Source organism: Periplaneta americana, chromosome 15, assembly GCF_040183065.1.
Source record: "Periplaneta americana isolate PAMFEO1 chromosome 15, P.americana_PAMFEO1_priV1, whole genome shotgun sequence".
In the NCBI taxonomy this organism is placed as follows: domain Eukaryota; kingdom Metazoa; phylum Arthropoda; class Insecta; order Blattodea; family Blattidae; genus Periplaneta; species Periplaneta americana.
This window is the reverse complement of record NC_091131.1, coordinates 18,220,787-18,239,750: the sequence shown is the minus strand read 5'-3', so window position 1 is coordinate 18,239,750 and position 18,964 is coordinate 18,220,787. Positions and strand designations below refer to the sequence as shown.

Here is an 18,964-nt window from a genome sequence, read left to right as displayed (position 1 = left end):
AAATTGAGTACCGGGTCCTTCCCGGGGGTAAAAGGCGGTCAGAGCGTGGTGCCGACCACACCACCTCATTCTAGTGCCGAGGTCATGGAAAGCATGGGGCTCTACCTCCATGCCCCCCAAATGCCTTTATGGCATGTTACGGGGATACCTTTATCTTTACCTTTACCCTACCTTTATATATATATATATACATACATACATACATACATACATACATACATACATACATACATACATACATACATACATACATACATACATACATACATACATACATACATACCCTAATATGAAAACATAGATACAGTCTAGATAATACAAATATTTTGCTTTATCGTTGTATCAGATTCACTTTTTATAATGAATTAACAACTATTAAATACCCATTCCCGTATGATAGATTTTTTACTATCCTTAATATTCTTTATTTCCATGCCCTACCTAAACATGATACTTGCCGATTTCAGGGACTTGCTCCGCGTGTTACATCTAAGTAGGTAAACATTGATTGTCTCCTATATCGACGAAGAAGTGTATAGAAATCTTACTGGAACAGGTTTATTTTGACAATTAAAAAATAATAATCATGTATAGTTCAACCCTGTGCATAAAGAGGAAGGGATAAGTAAAGGGGATACTCCCGCCCATGTTCTTTTCGCTTATACTGCTTTAGAAACAAACACACAGTCAGGCACTGTGCATCAGTGGTGGATTTTAGGCGACCAGCAAGATCCGAAAGCTATTATGCATGCCTTATACAGGGACATCACTTTATTTTTACTTCAATTTTTATTGTACCTAAGTTTTTGTATGTACTTCACTCCCACCCCTTCTACTAATGAAATTAAACCCTCCTCCACACAGATCTAAGACCGCATATACAGACATAGTAGCTTTACTGTCATAGTAAACAGTACGTTCCAAAAATATGTTCGCGTTTTCCAGTGACGAAAGAGCTTTCGATATCGAATCATTTTCGCAAAGATACTGTCGTCCATTTGCCTACGTCGTATCCCGATTTCCCCCACCAGCTTTTATTCGCCAGCTAGTGGCTGGGCTGTCTTAACTCTTTTCTGAGAACATTAATTTCTGTTAGGAATTTGACGTCTACGTAATATTATACAACCGTTTAAAATAACTTAAATAAAAGGGCCTCGTTAAGTAATTAACTGTCACGTGATTTCCCTCCTTTCTACGACCCTACGACATAACCACTTGCACGGACAGTAGATAGTATGTCTGAGTAATTTTATCTTTTCGGATCGGGTAGAAGTGAAGATTGAATTTACAGTACGTAAGGTAATATTTTATAGAGTAGGTACAGAATTATTTCAACATGAGTTATTAGTACGAAGTACGAAACTGGTAATTGGGATTAGATACAATAGTCTATAGTGCGATAATATGCACATTAGAACTGAAGCCTGTATCGAAATGAACGGCCACCATTTTCAAAAATGTGTTTAAATATCCATATTATGATTATTTTTCAATTTAACTTCATTCTCTATATTGTACGCTAATGTGCAGTAGACAGTATAATATACACTGCATAATGAATACGTCCGAATGGAAAGCTCAGTTCGTGAGTAAAGACACTTGTTGTTAATACAGTACTGTATTTTGATTAAACAAGAACCTAATGAAAATGGCCAAACTGAAAATCGCGATATTTCCTAGTTTACGTAAATGGATGAACTACTTTTCTTCCCTCCTATAGACTACATAGTAAAGTGATTTGTCTGTATATTACGCCAGTATCATCGAACTCAAGTCGTGGAAAGAGGTAGCAAGCGGCGTTGATCCAAAGGTATAGCCAGGTTAATATTAAAAATGTTAGTAAAATTAAAATGATGTCCCTGTACAATCCATCACTCAGCAATGCTTGCCCACCTGTCTACTTGTAACGGTCCGAAACATAACTATCTCTGCCGTGGAAGGTGGAGTGGGGAGTTAAATGGTAGACTGCAGTGACTCGTTTGAGTTATTAGCGCCCAGGACTGGTATAGTTGTTCAGTTGCTAACTTAATGTTTCATCATTTTTTTCTAAGCATATGGAAGACGAAATCTTAATTAAAAAAAAAATGAGTTCGAAATACAAATGCTCAAAAACAACAACACACCACAAGAACACATTAAAGAAATTAGCCACACCACAGACATCATCACAAAACAAAACTACTTCACATACAATAAGAAATATTACTCTCAAACCGAAGGCCTACCCATGGGATCACCCATTTCCAGCATACTAGCAGAAATATTCTTACACCACATAGAACAGACATACATACTAAACAAAGACAACAACAAACACGCAGACAACATCATATATTGGCACAGATACGTAGATGACATACTAATAATGTACAAAGGAAACAAAAGACAGATCCAAAACCTGCATCAACACATAAACAAAATACACCCAAAGCTACACTACATATTAGAAATTGAAAACAACAAATCCATAAATTTTCTAGACATCACAATAACAAAAGTAGACAACAAACACACATTCAAAGTATACAAAAAACCCACAACAACAACACACATACACAACACATCCAACCACCCAACACAACACAAACAAGCTGCATTCCGAACAATGGTACACAGACTACTCAACATACCAATGAACCAACAGGTTACAACGAAGAGCTAAACACAATCAAATACATAGCACAAGAAAACGGATACAACCCTAACATAATAGACAACATAATGCGTAAGACAAAATATAATCACAAAAAACATAAGAATACAACACAAACACAAGACCACAAAAAATACACCACACTAACATACGAAACCAAAAACACACACAAAATTGCAACCTCATTCAAGAAATTAAATTACAACATTGCATACAGAACAAATAACACTCTACAAAAACATCTCAATACGCAAACAACACAAACAATCAAACAAAACCACACAGGCATATACAAACTCAAATGTAACACCTCCAACAACTTCTACATAGGACAGACAGGCAGATCATTTCAAACACGTTACAAAGAACACATCACAGCCATAACAAAATTACAAAACACCTCCACATATGCAGAACACATCACAAATGCTAACCACACCCACAGAGACATCAACACAGACATGTAAATATTACACATCCAACCAAAATGCCAGAAACTAAACACACTAGAACAATATGAAATATACAGACACACGAAAACACACCCCAACGATATTCTCAACACACAACTCAATTTCAGAACACACACACTCTTTGACTCTACACTATACCACACGAAGATACCCTCACAGGAAACAAAACAATAGGCGCCAAGACCAAACACGACCAGTTCTGAGGATGACACATAATAGGTCGAAACATGTAAACAAAGTACGTTAAGATTTAACACAAAGTCTTATCATACATATTCAGAAAGTACATATTTCAGCTAGCTTTTACAAACATATGAAACACGAAACGTTAATTAAAGAATACTCCGAGTAATTACTTTGAAGTTCTTTAGTCAAGACAACCACTGCAGAGAAATTACTACCTTTGGAATTTACAGACTGCGATTAAAAAAAAAAAAAAGAAGAGATAGTGTTTGCACTGCTGTTCTTTATGTACAGCCTTAGACACATTAATGACCGATCTCCTGCAGCGTGGATTTGTGTAAGTCCACTTCGGGCAGCGCCTACTTAACACGACTAGGGAAAGCATGTTTATTTTATGCCTAATTTACTTCTTGAATATACAGGGTGATTCACGAACTTCTGTCCTGGTTTTTGGAGGTGATTCCTGAGGTTATTTGGAACAAAATCTATAGTAATAGGCCTAATAAATCTGTAGCCGAAAATTTTCTGGTAATTTTCGCTTTTCCAAAAATAATTGGTCCTAACATGTATAATTAATCATCCTGAAACCTAAAATCGCTTTTCTGAAATTTTTGTTTGTATGTCTGTCTATCTGTCTGTCTGGATGTTTGTTACCTTTTCACGCGATAATGGCTGAACCGATTTAAATGAAAATTGGAATATAAATTAATTTCGCTGTAACTTAGATTTTAGGCTATATGACATTCAAAATACTTTATTTAAATAGAGGGTTATAAGGGGGCTTGAATTAAATAAATCAAAATATCTCCCTTATTATTAATTTTCGTGAAAAATATTACAAAACAAAAGTTTCTTTAAAAATAATTACCGATAAGTTTTATCCTAAGCAAAATTTTGATAGAACTGATATTTAATGAGATAAATGAGTTTTAAAATTGAAATAACGATGCCACCTATTGGCCTGTAATGCAACAGAAACAAATTACTTCGTCTAGATGGCTTTCAAAAACCCGCGATTTTCTAACAAAAATCTCTAGATTTAATACGTATTTATTATTCAATTTTATAATAATAATAATAGTCAAATAAGTGGTATATCGCACAAGTTTAACTTTCGCAGATACTGGTCAATGAAGCTTTCGTTTCGGCACAATGTAAGACATTCAATTTTATAGGCATGAAATTAGTATTGATAAGAAACACGTAATTTAAAAATCACTCACTCAAATTAGCAGCTCCTCTGGATCATCTTCATCTGAACCTTCTAACGCAGGAATATAATACTGTGACTGTGAGGTCCCCGGTGTAGTAAGTTACTCCTAGCCTGTCCACTTTCATTTTTGTACGTAGTCAAGGTACCTATTTTCTCCAAAACCTCTAGTGGTACCTGATAATTCTTGTAACACTTGTTCACATGATCCAGACCTGCCCGTATTGTCAGAAACATCCATTAATTCTGTCCCCATCCGTTTTCGTAGACTTCATGACATTCATCATACTAAAAAAATATTCTCTTCACTTGAGCATCAGACCAAGAAAACAATAAGATCTTGAAGAGGATTTATATTGGATGCGTCCCTGTAAATGGCTACTTCGCTCCAGAATTCAATTGTGTTTGTCTTTATGTTACACTTCACGTAGCCACTCTTTACGAAACTGTTGCTGATCTTGTGGCCTCACATCTAGAGATGGCCGATATTTCACAAACCGATATTTTGTCACAGGTATTTTTTTGTCACAGATAAACCTGTGACTGATGACGCGAAATATCTGTGACAAAATATCGCTATCGAAATCTGCTCCGTATTCAGTACTCTGTGACTAGTATTTTCTCCTCTACGTCGGTTTGCGCGTGCGCATGATACAATAACAGGAATCGGGCGGTAGTTTCTCCATCTTATTATAAATGATGTAGTTATTACACGACTTAAATAATAACACCATTGGTTACCAGTACTTAATCTTGTGTAAAATCCTGTCTGAACAACTGTTTTGTTTTGTAATTATTTTCCAATGTTTTTCCGAATACTTATGTTTCATTAATTTTTATTCTATGACTCAATATTGTAATGTTAATGCACGACTTAAAATAATTTATCCATTATATTATATACAATAAAAAGGATCAATTTTTAAAACGATTAGAATAATCATATAACCTCAATTTCTCCATACCCAACTACATTTAAAAATGATCAACTGGTTCAATATCTATAATATAATCTCTTGGTACATGAGGTTAACTTTTGACATGTTACTGTTCAGTTAGGTAAGTATTTATTTGTTAATGGTACGTGTATATAATGTCTTTGTTGGATTTTCCCATATAAATCACTGATGAGTGGTGTGTATAGAGAAATCGTATTCATATGTCACTGCTCTTCAATATTTCCTGCTAATTTTTATCGGTGTGACAAAATCACCTATAAAAGTCACAGATATTTAATTGTCACAGTCACAGTTGTCACAGATACTTGAAAATATCGTTTAAGCTCATCCTCTACCCACATCTCAATTATTTACGGATAAATAGCACAGAGAAAGGTTTAACGATATTGTACCGGAATATTTATAAAACGAGTAATAGTTAACACTGTCACGGTACACGTATTACACTAATAATATTCTTTAAGCAATTTTGAATTTAGTCTGTATGTAATTTCTTATTAAAGTCTTTGTTGATCATGTGAAGTACTGGTGCACGGCGACAGCAGATGTTCGATATATATTATTTTAATGTACCGAAGTACATATGATATTTCCATGCAGATATTCTGCGTCATCATACGATGAAAGAGTAATGGAACGGAGAAAAATTCTCTCCGGCGCCGGGATTTGAACTCGGGTTTTCAGCTCTACGTGCTGATGCTTTTATCCACTAAGCCACACCGGATACAACTCCGACGCCGGATAGAATCGTCTCAGATTAAGCTCCAACTCTTGGGTTCCCTCTAGTGGCCGCCCTCTGCACTACGTCATAGATGTCTATGAACGCAGGACCGAAGTCCACACATGTGCTGAGGTGCACTCGATATGAGTGACTAGTTGGCCGGGATCGACGGAATAAGCGCCGTCTTAAATCACGAAGTGATTTACGCATATCATATATATTATTTTAATGTACCGAAGTACATATGATATTTCCATGCAGATATTCTGCGTCATCATACGATGAAAGAGTAATGGAACGGAGAAAAATTCTCTCCGGCGCCGGGATTTGAACCCGGGTTTTCAGCTCTACGTGCTGATGCTTTTATCCACTAAGCCACACCGGATACAACTCCGACGCCGGATAGAATCGTCTCAGATTAAGCTCCAACTCTTGGGTTCCCTCTAGTGGCCGCCCTCTGCACTACGTCATAGATTTCTATGATGTTCGATGGTTAACGTTTGATCAGATGCCGCCACACTTACATTTTATTACTGTCTGATTGTTAGAATCGACCGGTATTAAACTTGCAAAAACAACAATAACGCTAATATGAATATTTTCTTTTCAGAAACTTCAAAGATTAAAAACCGCTAGTATTCCCGCTAAGCGGGATAATAATAATTTTACCCGCGAGACGGTTATCCAAAAAAAAAGCTAGATTAGCGGGAAAACCGCTGAATTGGCAACACTGTAGTGGATCTTGTCTAAAGTCGTATAGTACTCACTGGTATCGGGCAGACAGATGGGATTGACGTTCATGTTGAAGGTGACCGGGCTGGTGAGCTTGAGGAGCGCTATGTCGTGGGCGCCCGTCCGCTCGTCGTAGTTCGGCAGCGGGATTATGTCGGAGACGCTGACGTTGGCAGACGAGGTGTCAAGGCGACAGCGGTCGTTGGCTCCCAGCGTCACCTTTATTTGGTACGGCGTCAACCTGAAAAAAAATAGTAATATACGTTACAAGAGCTGTATGTTGACGTTTTCATGGTCGAGCAGGGGCGGCTTTCGAAGAGGGGCTGCGGAGCTGCAGCACATTTGTGGCGCTTGTCTCGTTTTATGTTGTGAAATACATTTATTATACAGTCTCTATTTAGCGGCTCGAATTTAAAAAAAAAAAATCGCTCTCAATGACATGCACGCAATCGTTAGTGAAGTCACTTCCTCCCCTGGTGCTGCCAGAGCGAAACCAGAGACAAGGACTACAGGGTGAAGGCACTTCCTCCCTTGGTGCTGCCAGAGCGAAACCAGAGACAAGGACTACAGGGTGAAGGCACTTCCTCCCCTGGTGCTGCCAGAGCGAAACCAGAGACAAGGACTACAGGGTGAAGGCACTTCCTTATTTGCTTGGTTTCCGCACAAAACCAACCCGCGGTAAGTATAAAATTCCACATTCAGTATTCCCAACGTAACGCACATAACAATTTCCCTCTTCTTACCGCTTAAGCGCGAAATTCATTTTACTCCTTTAGGCTTTTAACATATTATTTTTAGAGACGTTCAATATAGTAATAATTATAAATTGGAAACTTACCACTGCAATTTCACCTAAATTGCACTGTTAATTATTCTTTTTAAATATTTGCAAAAATTAAGTAAACTCTAAGACTCCGCTAAAGTTACTGCATTCGTGATGCAAGTAACATTAAGGAAGCCGTGAAAAAATCAAGAAGATTCCAGATGCCGATGTTATTACTGCAATATGTTATATAAATAATATTGTTAAAATATTGAAATGAAAAATAAATCATTACATAACCTTACCGTTTATTCTAAGTTCGCATTTATAGACTGGGGGAAAAAAACAGACGTATATCACGGCCTGCTGGAATATAGTAAACACAGGAAACATTTTATAGCAACAATGTTGAAGAAAGATATTTTAGTTTTTAAAAGCTGCCGTCATTGAACAGAAAGCAAGATGGAGATTTCATTGCAACTAATTAGAAATTCCTCTTTCAGGTATGTAATAAACGATCTTCGCACAAAATAATGTACGATACACGAGTGGTATATGTGTTTTGATGACCTCGGAAATTAAAAAAGCTCAACTGCGTTTCGCTTTTTCAATCTTTTCCTCGAACATGAAAACATCAACATACCGCTCTTGTAACGCATATTACTATTATAGGCCTAGAGCTACGAGATCTTGCTGAAATGATCGGGAGACTACAAAATTTTGTAGGCCTTTTTTTTTATATACAAGTAATACCTTTTGATCTTTCCTTAGCAACTGTAATTTTGCGCTCTCTCGAGCCAATACTGAACAATGACGCATGTAAATATCTACACCACATCGCCATTAAGTACATGACAAAGACCCAACCCCACTTGATTAATATCTATAAAAAATATTTGATTTTTAATAACAATATTATTATATCATCAATATAGCTTTAACATGTATAATTAATGATAAATAGTCACATCATGGCATTAAATAAAACAATATTTCATTTCTAATGGTAATAATGTCATCAAACCACCACAAGTTTTATAGATGTTAATATCCAATACACAGCTGTACTCAGAAAATTACACACTGCAGAATCTGACCTGTAAATTAATTTTAGTAAGTCTTGAAGTTTTTAATAACCAATTTAATTTGAGCTCTAATTATGTCAGCAATCCTCCAGGTCATGGCCTTCGTGTAATAGTATATTGTTTGTTGTAGTGTGTGTTTTGTTTTATATTGAAATGGGATTAGTTCTCGAAACTGACGAAAGATGGATTTTGGAAAACAGAAAAATTAACACTTCACTGAAAATTACTATTTTTCTGAAAATCCTTGGATGCCAAGCTTCAAAATGACGGATCATTCATTAAAATCCGTTCAGACGTTTTCCCGTAATTTCTATTACCAGCTCAAATTATATATAGATGTGGAGAACTGCGCATGAAGAATATCGAGACAGACGAGTCGCACCATCAATTGTTTCTAAGACTGTACATACTATAGTTGGCAGTTTATATCGTTTACTTCGAGCTTGAGTTGTCCCAAAAGCAACTTCTAAAATTTCCCTATGAACCCTGAGGATCGAGTTTGAGGATAGGTGGGTATTTTAAGAAAGAGAGAGAAAAGGAATGTGTTTTTTTGTATTGTTGGTTGGGAGTCTAGCACGTTTGACATTCTCATTCTGAATATAAGTGGAAACATCCGAATCCCGCCATCAATTGTTTCTAAGACTGTACATACTATAGTCGGCAGTTTATATCGTTTACTTCGAGCCTGAGTTGTCCCAAAAGCAACTTCTAAAATTTCCCTATGAACCCTGAGGTCGAGTTTGAGGATAGGTGGGTATTTTAAGAAAGAGAGAGAAAAGGAATGTGTTTTTTGTGTTAGAGATTGGTTGTGAGTGTAGCACGTTTGCCATCCTCATTCTGAATATAAGTGAAAACATCCGAATCCGCCATCAATTGTTTCTAAGACTGTACATACTATAGTTGGCAGTTTATATCGTTTACTTCGAGCTTGAGTTGTCCCAAAAGCAACTTCTAAAATTTCCCTATGAACCCTGAAGTCGAGTTTGAGGATAGGTGGGTATTTTAAGAAAGAGAGAGAAAAGGAATGTGTTTTTTGTGTTAGAGATTGGTTGGGAGTGTAGCACTTTTGCCATCCTCATTCTGAATATAAGTGGAGACATCCGTCCTATGCCTTCGGATGACAGGAGGAACCTCGTAGCCTAAGTCCAAGGAAAAGCTAAAATTGCAATACTTAGGCCCGGTTGCAGAAACACCGATCAAATATGATTGGCGATCAAGGAGGGTTTGATTGGCCATCAGTTCTAATTCTGTTGCAGAAAGAACAATCAGTATTTGATCGGAGATCAATCTTCCATCAGATTTGATCAACAAAATTTTGCTGGTTAAGTGACTGATCACTGATCAAGTATTTATGTTGTTCTCTTTATAGTACAGTTACTGCAATGTATACATTAACAGTCTTACTAATAAACCGTGAATAGTTTTTATACGAGACTTAATGCAGAGTTGAGACAGAAAACGTTACTAATAAACCTTGAATAAGCTATGGACGTATAAACAGGCTGTAACTATACAATGGGAATTACTTTGCAGTAGTTACATACACGAAACCCCTTGTTTAAGCGTTGTATATAGCGAAAAAATGGCCGCCCCTTTAACAGCTGTTCGTATCGACTGTCATTTTATGATGATGTTTACCTTGTAACCACAGAAGAACAAACCAAAGATCATAGAATTATTAGAATAATATTGCTGTAGCTTGCACTCTTTGACCAAAATGTAGTGTGGTAATCGATTAGAGCCAGTTGTACTATCGATATTTAACACGCCACACTAGAGCGCTCTACCGGATCCAGTAGAGAACCTCAGATATTCTATTACCTTTCGTAACGAAGTAATGACGAAACTATGACGTAGCTGTGTAACAGTTATACTGTTATACACGACGTATGTAGTGATTATTAGTAAGGAATTTACACACGACTTATAAACGAGGTACTCATTGTATAAGACAGTTAAACGTCTGTATATAGAGTTTTTATTAGTAAGACCGATAGTAAATAGTTAACTTACAGCGTATTAGTATTGTTTTCGACATAACGGATTCTTCCGATGAAGAAATATTTAGAATGAAGGAAATATTATTAAAAAGAAGGCATTTCCGTGATAGATATTAATTGTTCTTATGTATAATGACAGAGAATTTGAGCAAAGATTTAGGTTAAGTAAGATTCGTGTGTTTTGTTACTTTCAAAAATTGAAACAAATATATGCAGACAGACAAATCGAAACCTTCCACTTTCTCCTATGAACCAAGTTCTAATAATGCTGAGATTTTATGCTGTTGGAATTTTTCAGGCGGTCTTGGGTTATCTTGTTAGGGTCCACAAATCAACTATTTGCCGAGTAGTTAGGAATGTTACGTATGAAATTGCTTTGTTATGGCAGGGTCTCATAAATCCCCAAACTTCAAACAGGGAACGATTTGAAATCCAGAGAGAATTTTCGGCCATGTCAGGATTTCCAAGAGTAATTGGTTGTATAGACTGCTCACATCCCCATCCAATCACCTGGTGGAAATGATGCCGAACTTTATCGAAATAGAAAAGGTTTCTTTTCTGTGAATGTACAGGAAATACGTACACCATCATTGAAATTTTGGAATGTTGTAGCCCGTTGGCAGGGTTCTACACATGACAACACAATATTTTTAATGATCATTATGGCTAGGATTCTGATGACCTATAAATCATGAAAAAATGTCCTAAAAACAATGCATTTATGACCTAAAAAATCTTTCAAAAATGCTCTTAAAAATTCCCTGAAAATTGGTCTTACATAATTGCCTTAGTACGAAAAGAGGTTTTGTACTACTTAATATTTGAGTAGTAATTAGGGGAGAGTCGGGTAGTATCGGACATCAGGTAGTATCGGACAGTGCGTTTTTTTCATCTACCACCATTTGGTAGCACCTGAATGACATGGTTACGTTTCTCTATGCTACATCACAGAAACGTAACCATGTCAATCAGGTATATCATCGTGTGGTAGATGAAATATACTCACTGTCCGATATTACCCGATGTCCGATACTACCCGACTCTCCCCTAAATTAAATTTTACATAATTTTTTCTAAGTAGTACACTTAACTATAATATTAAAATGGATTTGAGGTGGGATATGTTAATAGAGACTGGATTAATCTTACTCAGGATAGGGACCGATGGCTGGCTTATGTGAGGGCGACAATGAACCTCCGGGTTCCTTAAAAGCCAGTAAGTAAGTAAGTACACCTTAATTAATTATTTTATCTGATGTAGTTTCCATGTATGATCGTTCACCTCTGCGGCGGCATGTGGACGTGAGGTCAGCAGTCGGCTGGTCGGTCTTGGCCCTTCATGGGCTTTATCACCATGGATTTACTTTATTTTTAGTTTCCGTGTAATCTAACACAAGGCCACTCTTTCCCACCTACGTCTCGGCCTCCCCAAAGGTCTTTTTACCTCCGGCCTCCCAACTAACACTCTATATGGATTTCTGGATTCGCCCATACGTGCTACATTCCCTGACCATCTCAAACGTCTGGATTTAATGTTCCTAATTATGTCAGGTGAAGAATACAATGCGTGCAGTTCTGTGTTGTGTAACTTTCTCCATTCTCCTGAGTTTATCACATAACATATAAATACTAAAGCGGCTATGTTTCTGGCTTACTAGGAAAAAGATGCAATTTCATCAAAATCCTAGCCCTAATGATTATGTTACGAGCTCAATTTGTAAACAGAGAGATGGGAAATATAATTCCTTTGGGCTATGGAGGCTATGCTTGTTCCAATTTCTTGTCGACTCCCCTAGCAAATACAAACCCCCCTCAAGTTTTTTGTTTGCTACATTTTTTCACTATATTGTAGTCTCCTTTCTACAAAAGCAACAAAACAACAGAGCATTCTCTTGTTTTCCTAGTCACCGCCCACTTGATGCATTCGTTTCGCGACTTTTAAAGAGCATCAAATTGGCTGTGGTTGCTAAATCGCGCAGTTGTCAAATGCACTTCTTTCTCAAATCAGCAATTAGTAAATTGAAACAAGCTGATTGGAGATTCACGTTTGTGCAACGCAATGAACAATCAAATAAATCAGACATCAACTGATTGGTGATCTGGGACTGATTTGATTTGCATTTCTGCAACCGGGCCTTAATCTTTGGTTAAAGAATATTTTAAGCCTACTATCAAGAAAGAAAAAAATGCATTTATGTCGAGTTACGACGCCCCAGTACTTACAGCATACCCTGGTTCATTTTACTAACCGTCAGTCAGATGCATTCTCACCTGCACCGATCGCGTGCGCTATTTACCCAGGGGTTGATAGGAAAAACAACCCATGTCAAAAAGACACTTTTTTCAGGGGAGCGAAAAATCATTATATCTCGTTATGTAAAAAGGATAAGAAACTTAAAGTATAGGTATAAATACCCCAATGCTTTATAAATATATTGCTTGTATTTTAAGCATACACAGACGCCACATGATTTTAGCTTTCCATTAGTACCAATAATCATGAGTGCGGTTTTCGGCGTGATAGATCCACTATTGATCAGATTTTTTGTATTCGACAGATAATGGAGAAAAAATAGGAGTATAAGGGTACATTACATCAGTTATTCATAGATTTCAAAAAGGCATATGACTGGGTTAAGAGGGAAGTATTATATGATATTCTTATTGAATTTGGTATTCCCAAGAAACTAGTTCGATTAATTAAAATGTGTCTCAGTGAAACATACAGCAGAGTCCGTATAGGTCAGTTTCTATCTGATGCTTTTCCAATTCACTGCGGGCTAAAGCAGGGAGATGCACTATCACCTTTAATTTTTAACTTCGCTCTAGAATATGCCATTAGAAAGTTCAGGATAACAGGCAGGGTTTGGAATTGAACGGGTTACATCAGCTTCTTGTCTATGCGGATGACGTGAATATGTTAGGAGAAAATCCACAAACGATTAGGGAAAACACGGAAATTTTACTTGAAGCAAGTAGAGCGATCGGTTTGGAAGTAAATGCCGAAAAGACAAAGTGTATGATTATGTCTCGTGACCAGAATATTGTACGAAATGGAAATATAAAAATTGGAGATTTATCCTTCGAAGAGGTGGAAAAATTCAAATATCTTGGAGCAACAGTAACAAACATAAATGACACTCGGGAGGAAATTAAACGCAGAATAAATATGGGAAATGCGTGTTATTATTCGGTTGAGAAGCTCTTATCATCCAGTCTGCTGTCCAAAAATCTGAAAGTTAGAATTTATAAAACAGTTATATTACCGGTTGTTCTGTATGGTTGTGAAACTTGGACTCTCACTCTGAGAGAGGAACATAGGTTAAGGGTGTTTGAGAATAAGGTGCTTAGGAAAATATTTGGGGCTAAGCGGGATGAAGTTACAGGAGAATGGAGAAAGTTACACAACACAGAACTGCACGCATTGTATTCTTCACCTGACATAATTAGGAACATTAAATCCAGACGTTTGAGATGGGCAGGGCATGTAGCACGTATGGGCGAATCCAGAAATGCATATAGAGTGTTAGTTGGGAGACCGGAGGGAAAAAGACCTTTAGGAAGGCCGAGACGTAGATGGGAGGATAATATTAAAATGGATTTGAGGGAGGTGGGGTATGATGATAGATACTGGATTAATCTTGCACAGGATAGGGACCAATGGCGGGCTTATGTGAGGGCGGCAATGAACCTTCGGGTTCCTTAAAAGCCATTTGTAAGTAAGTAAGTATTAGTACCAATATATAATTTTCGGCTAAAACTGACATGGGTTGTTTTTCCTATCAACCCTTCGATTCCTTGCAGGCAACCCCACAAGTTCCTGGAACAGCCTTCGCGCGTTGCCGACTGTTCATGGTTGTAATAGATAATGCCATGAACTGTTGTTGCTGACGGAATGATGTTGAAGCCTATATTGGAGAAACGGGAGTAACCAAAGAAAAAGTCCCTGAGATGGCTGAGTGGTCAGACCTTTAGATTGTCACGCAAGCGGTCCGGTTCGAGTCCCGGTCAGTTCTGCAATTTTTCATTGCAAAATCTATTGTGACATTTGTGGCGGACAAAGTCGCAGTTGGGGTTTTTCTCGGAGATCTCCCGTTTCCCCATATTAGACACTTACATCATTCCGTCACCATTTCTCCATTTCGTCATCATTCCATAGCATTCACTGAACGCAGGCTGACGACACACGGAGGGGGCTGGCCTAGGGACGAGTGGTGTTGGCAGCTCTAAACCTGGTACGTAGCGAACCTTAGTGTAGTCAGCCGGCGTGGGTGTGGGATGCGCCTAGCTTGAGGGTAAGCGCAATAGATCGTAAAAGGTCGCAGTGCTGGATCGTAGTGCCACCCTCCCGAATATTCCATTCCTACACTAGAAAAATCCGGGTTTTAATGTAAAATTCCAGAATTGACCGGCACTCAAACCCATACCGCCTTCGTGAAAGGCTGATGGTAAAGATAGTGAACTGCATTTCTTGACTCGCAACCCCTTTATACACAATCAGGGCAGAGGGTAAGGCAGTGATGTCAAAGCAAGCGCATTTTTCTGACCTTGACGTCGTGCGCGGGCAACAAGCGCTAAGTAGGGAAAGAGGAAGGGTTGTGGATATGAAGAAGCACCCTGTTGGATTAAGAAAACAGTGGTGCACAAACTTCAAACGGAACGTGAAATTTTATGTCGTTATTTTTATATGGCTTCTTTCTGTTTAATATTATCTATATTGTCTGTAAAACAAAAGTACTAACACTGATTTCTTAATATTGCATTTGTGTTTTAAATCTTAATAACATAATAGAGAGTTAAGAAGGAATATTCACTTAAATTCCATAGTAGTATAATATGATACTGTATTAAGTGGATGAAACACATCATTCATAAAGAAAGTGATATTCCAAAGAAAGAGATTGAGTATGACATGATAAGTTGGAATTTATATTGATGGTATCTTTAGCCTTACAAAAGTAATCAGTAAACTAATCAAAACAATATTACAGTACAAAGCAAAGTTACCTAGGTACTGTATCTGTTTTAAGTGTAACTAATATTACATAACAAAACTCTCATCACATTATGCTTTTAAGCTGATATTTGTGAGCAACTTCCTATCATCAGAATATTAAATTATTTTCTCGAAATCTGCTGAAGCTATAGAGCTGACATTTTTACAACACATGGGCACGTATCTTTTGCTTATGATGTAACAGTAGTTGCTTTGTTAATTAATTTCCTTACAAACAATTTCCATGCGAATATTTTCAAAATTTTCAATACACTATCTTCAGTAATACGTATATACGGTATATTAGATTTACGAAAACATTCTGTAAGGCTACTAAATAAATAGGCCTATACCTGAAAATTTCACTTTTCTGTACGAAAAGTTTAGAAAATATTTCTTTTGAATAAAAAAATCAAACTTGTGAAAAATGAGTATTAAAATTAAAACTTATTACGTTCTTATAATGCACTTATACTTCTCAGGCAAATCGAAAAATTAACATGGATACAGTTTTAATAAGTTCTCTTCCCTTTATGTATTGAATCAGTGCTGGCCATCCCTGAATATAGCTCGACCAAGCGGCATTTACCACCTCTTTCGTCCGTCTCTTTCCTTTCCGCTGTAAAGCGCTCAGGCTCTCCTGGGCTCTAAAGCGCGCGCTTGCTCCTGTGGGCATCAATTGACATGCCTGGGGTAAGGCATACCTCTCTCCTCTTAGCCATCACTTGTTCATTCAACGTTAAGCAGTTTGTGTATCCTCTTCCTCCTACCTTCCTCTTTTCTGTGAATTGGGGACTGCATTTTTATATGACATAATCTTTGTGGAGCAGTAGTGTAGATTACATAGCCACAGCGAAAATACGCGTGTAGAATAAAGAGAAGAATTTACAAAATAGTGTCCACCAACCAGGAGAAAACCCAGTGCAAGAATATGACGAGCATTACATTATCTACTAGAGCGAAAGATAATGAGTAGGAGAACAATGTCAGTTCAAAATTATATGCCTAGTCGTAGGTTTTCTAGTTGTAATATTAAGAAGGCAAACCGCACAGATATCAGCCGGTACTGGTAAGTGAGTTTCGGCCGAATTGGTTCGTATCGTGTTTAATGAGTTTCAAGGTAAGAGTTCGATGTCCAACGACGACATTTGGTATAATATCTCACCCTGCGAGCGGACTGAAGGCCGTGAGGACGTAGCGATCGTTGATGAGGGCGCCACTGGCGAGACGCGTCCCGTTCAGAATGATGGCCGCCAGCCAAGGGAACTCGTGCGCCTGCGCGAACTCGCCGTTCTCCAGGCGCGTGACCAAGCGATTGGGACGCCCGCACACTGCAACATTGAATCCAGAAATCAGATCTCACATGGTATAGTCTGCATACATCTATCGTCCACCGATCGGGAACTAGATGCATGGTTAGAAATTATTTTAATTGTTAAGTATGCATCAATATTATATGGAAAAAAAATGAAATAATTTCAGGTGCGTCTGTATGAATGTGAGGTATTCATATTCATATTCATATTCTTTATTTGCCTGAAGGTACAAGAATACAAGAGGCCTCGTCAATATAATTATATAAAAAACAATGTGTCATTACTTAAAATATTAAAAGAGTAAAAAATAATAAAATTTAACTAAAATACTACATCATTTTCAAAAAATTCATTCATATTATAAAAGGGATTATTTTGTAGCCATCTCTTAATCTGAAATTTAAATTGTGTTTCATTAAGTGCCTTTATATTTGTTGGTATCTTCTTATATACTTTTAATGCAGTAATTACATAGCTTGATTGTGTTTTTTGCAACCTGACATGTGGTACGTTTAATTGATCATTATTTCTTGTTTCATAGCGATGCAGATCTACTATACTTGTATAATTAGTAATATTCTTGTTTACATACATTAAAAGTTAAAAAATATATAGATGGTAGACTGTCATAATCTTTTCATTTTTGAAAAGAGATCTACTGTACATGATAGTCTGGGTGGTGACATTGTTATAATACGAACTGCCTTTTTCTGCAGTAACAGAATGTTTGGAAGGTCAAAACTATTTCCATATAAGAGTAATCCATATCTAATAACACTTTCAAATAGTGCATAGTAAACTTGTTTTAAATAATGTTTGGGAATCTTGTACATGATACTTCTCAAGAGATAAATTACTCTAGAAATTCTTTTACATACATAACTGACATGGCTGTTCCACCTTAATTTAGGATCCAAATACATACCCTGCATCTTTACAGATTCATTTATCACATTATTTTGGGTTTGTTTCAAACTTAGAGTTAACGCATGAGTTTTTCATCATTAACAATAAATCCATTAATTGAAAACCACTTTCTTATTTCAGCAAATAGAGCTTGCTTCATAAAATCTAAGTCAGCAGTATTATTATTGTGATAACAAAAGTTGTATCGTCAGCATACATTATAGTTTTAGCCGACACATTGTATGGCAAGCCATTTATCATAATAAGAAACAAGAATGGACCAAGAATGGAGCCCTGAGGGTGAACCCTAAATAATGTCATTAATTTCAGGGAGTTATTCTTTGAGATGTTATGTTTTATTTAACGACGCTCGCAACTGCAGAGGTTATATCAGCGTCGCCGGATGTGCCGGAATTTTGTCCCGCAGGAGTTCTTTTACATGCCAGTAAATCTACTGACATGAGCCTGTCGCATTTAAGCACACTTAAATGCCATCGACCTGGCCCGGGATCGAACCCGCAACCTTGGGCATAGAAGGCCAGCGCTATACCAACTTGCCAACCAGGTGGAGTTCTTTGAGATATTTCAAACAAAAAGTTTATACAATTTCCCTCGTTTTTGCTTCCTTTTCGAGATAAAAATTCTTTTATGTGAAACATTTCATAGCGTGATTCGGGAAAGCCATTGATTTAATTCCCATTTGCTTTGTAAATTTAAGAGAGCAGTGTAATATAATAATGATTGAAAGAATTTTAGTTCTGTCCTCTAAATGTGCAGAAATTTGTTCAGAATAAATGTAACATTGTAAAATTCCTTTGCAGAAAGAAAAGTTACATTTGTTAAGATAAAATTTCTGCAAATTTAGAGGACGAAACTAAAATTCTCTCAATCATTTACCATAATATATTGCTCTCTTGAAATGATTTAGCTTCTTGAGAATTAAATCAATGGCTTTCCCAAAACACGA

At 37.0% G+C, this 18,964-nt stretch overlaps 1 protein-coding gene across 1 annotated transcript in view; it reads right to left on the bottom strand.

Moving 5' to 3' along the window:
* The window catches only part of LOC138714693 (chymotrypsin A-like), a 50,685-nt gene that overhangs the window by 28,225 nt on the left and 3,496 nt on the right, over nt 1–18,964 (bottom strand). The window contains exons 3-4 of the mRNA XM_069846756.1: nt 16,941–17,106; nt 6,967–7,172 (exon numbers count right to left, since the gene is read on the bottom strand). Coding sequence (XP_069702857.1) covers nt 6,967–7,172; nt 16,941–17,106 — 372 coding nt within the window. The remainder of the gene's footprint in view (nt 1–6,966; nt 7,173–16,940; nt 17,107–18,964) is intronic.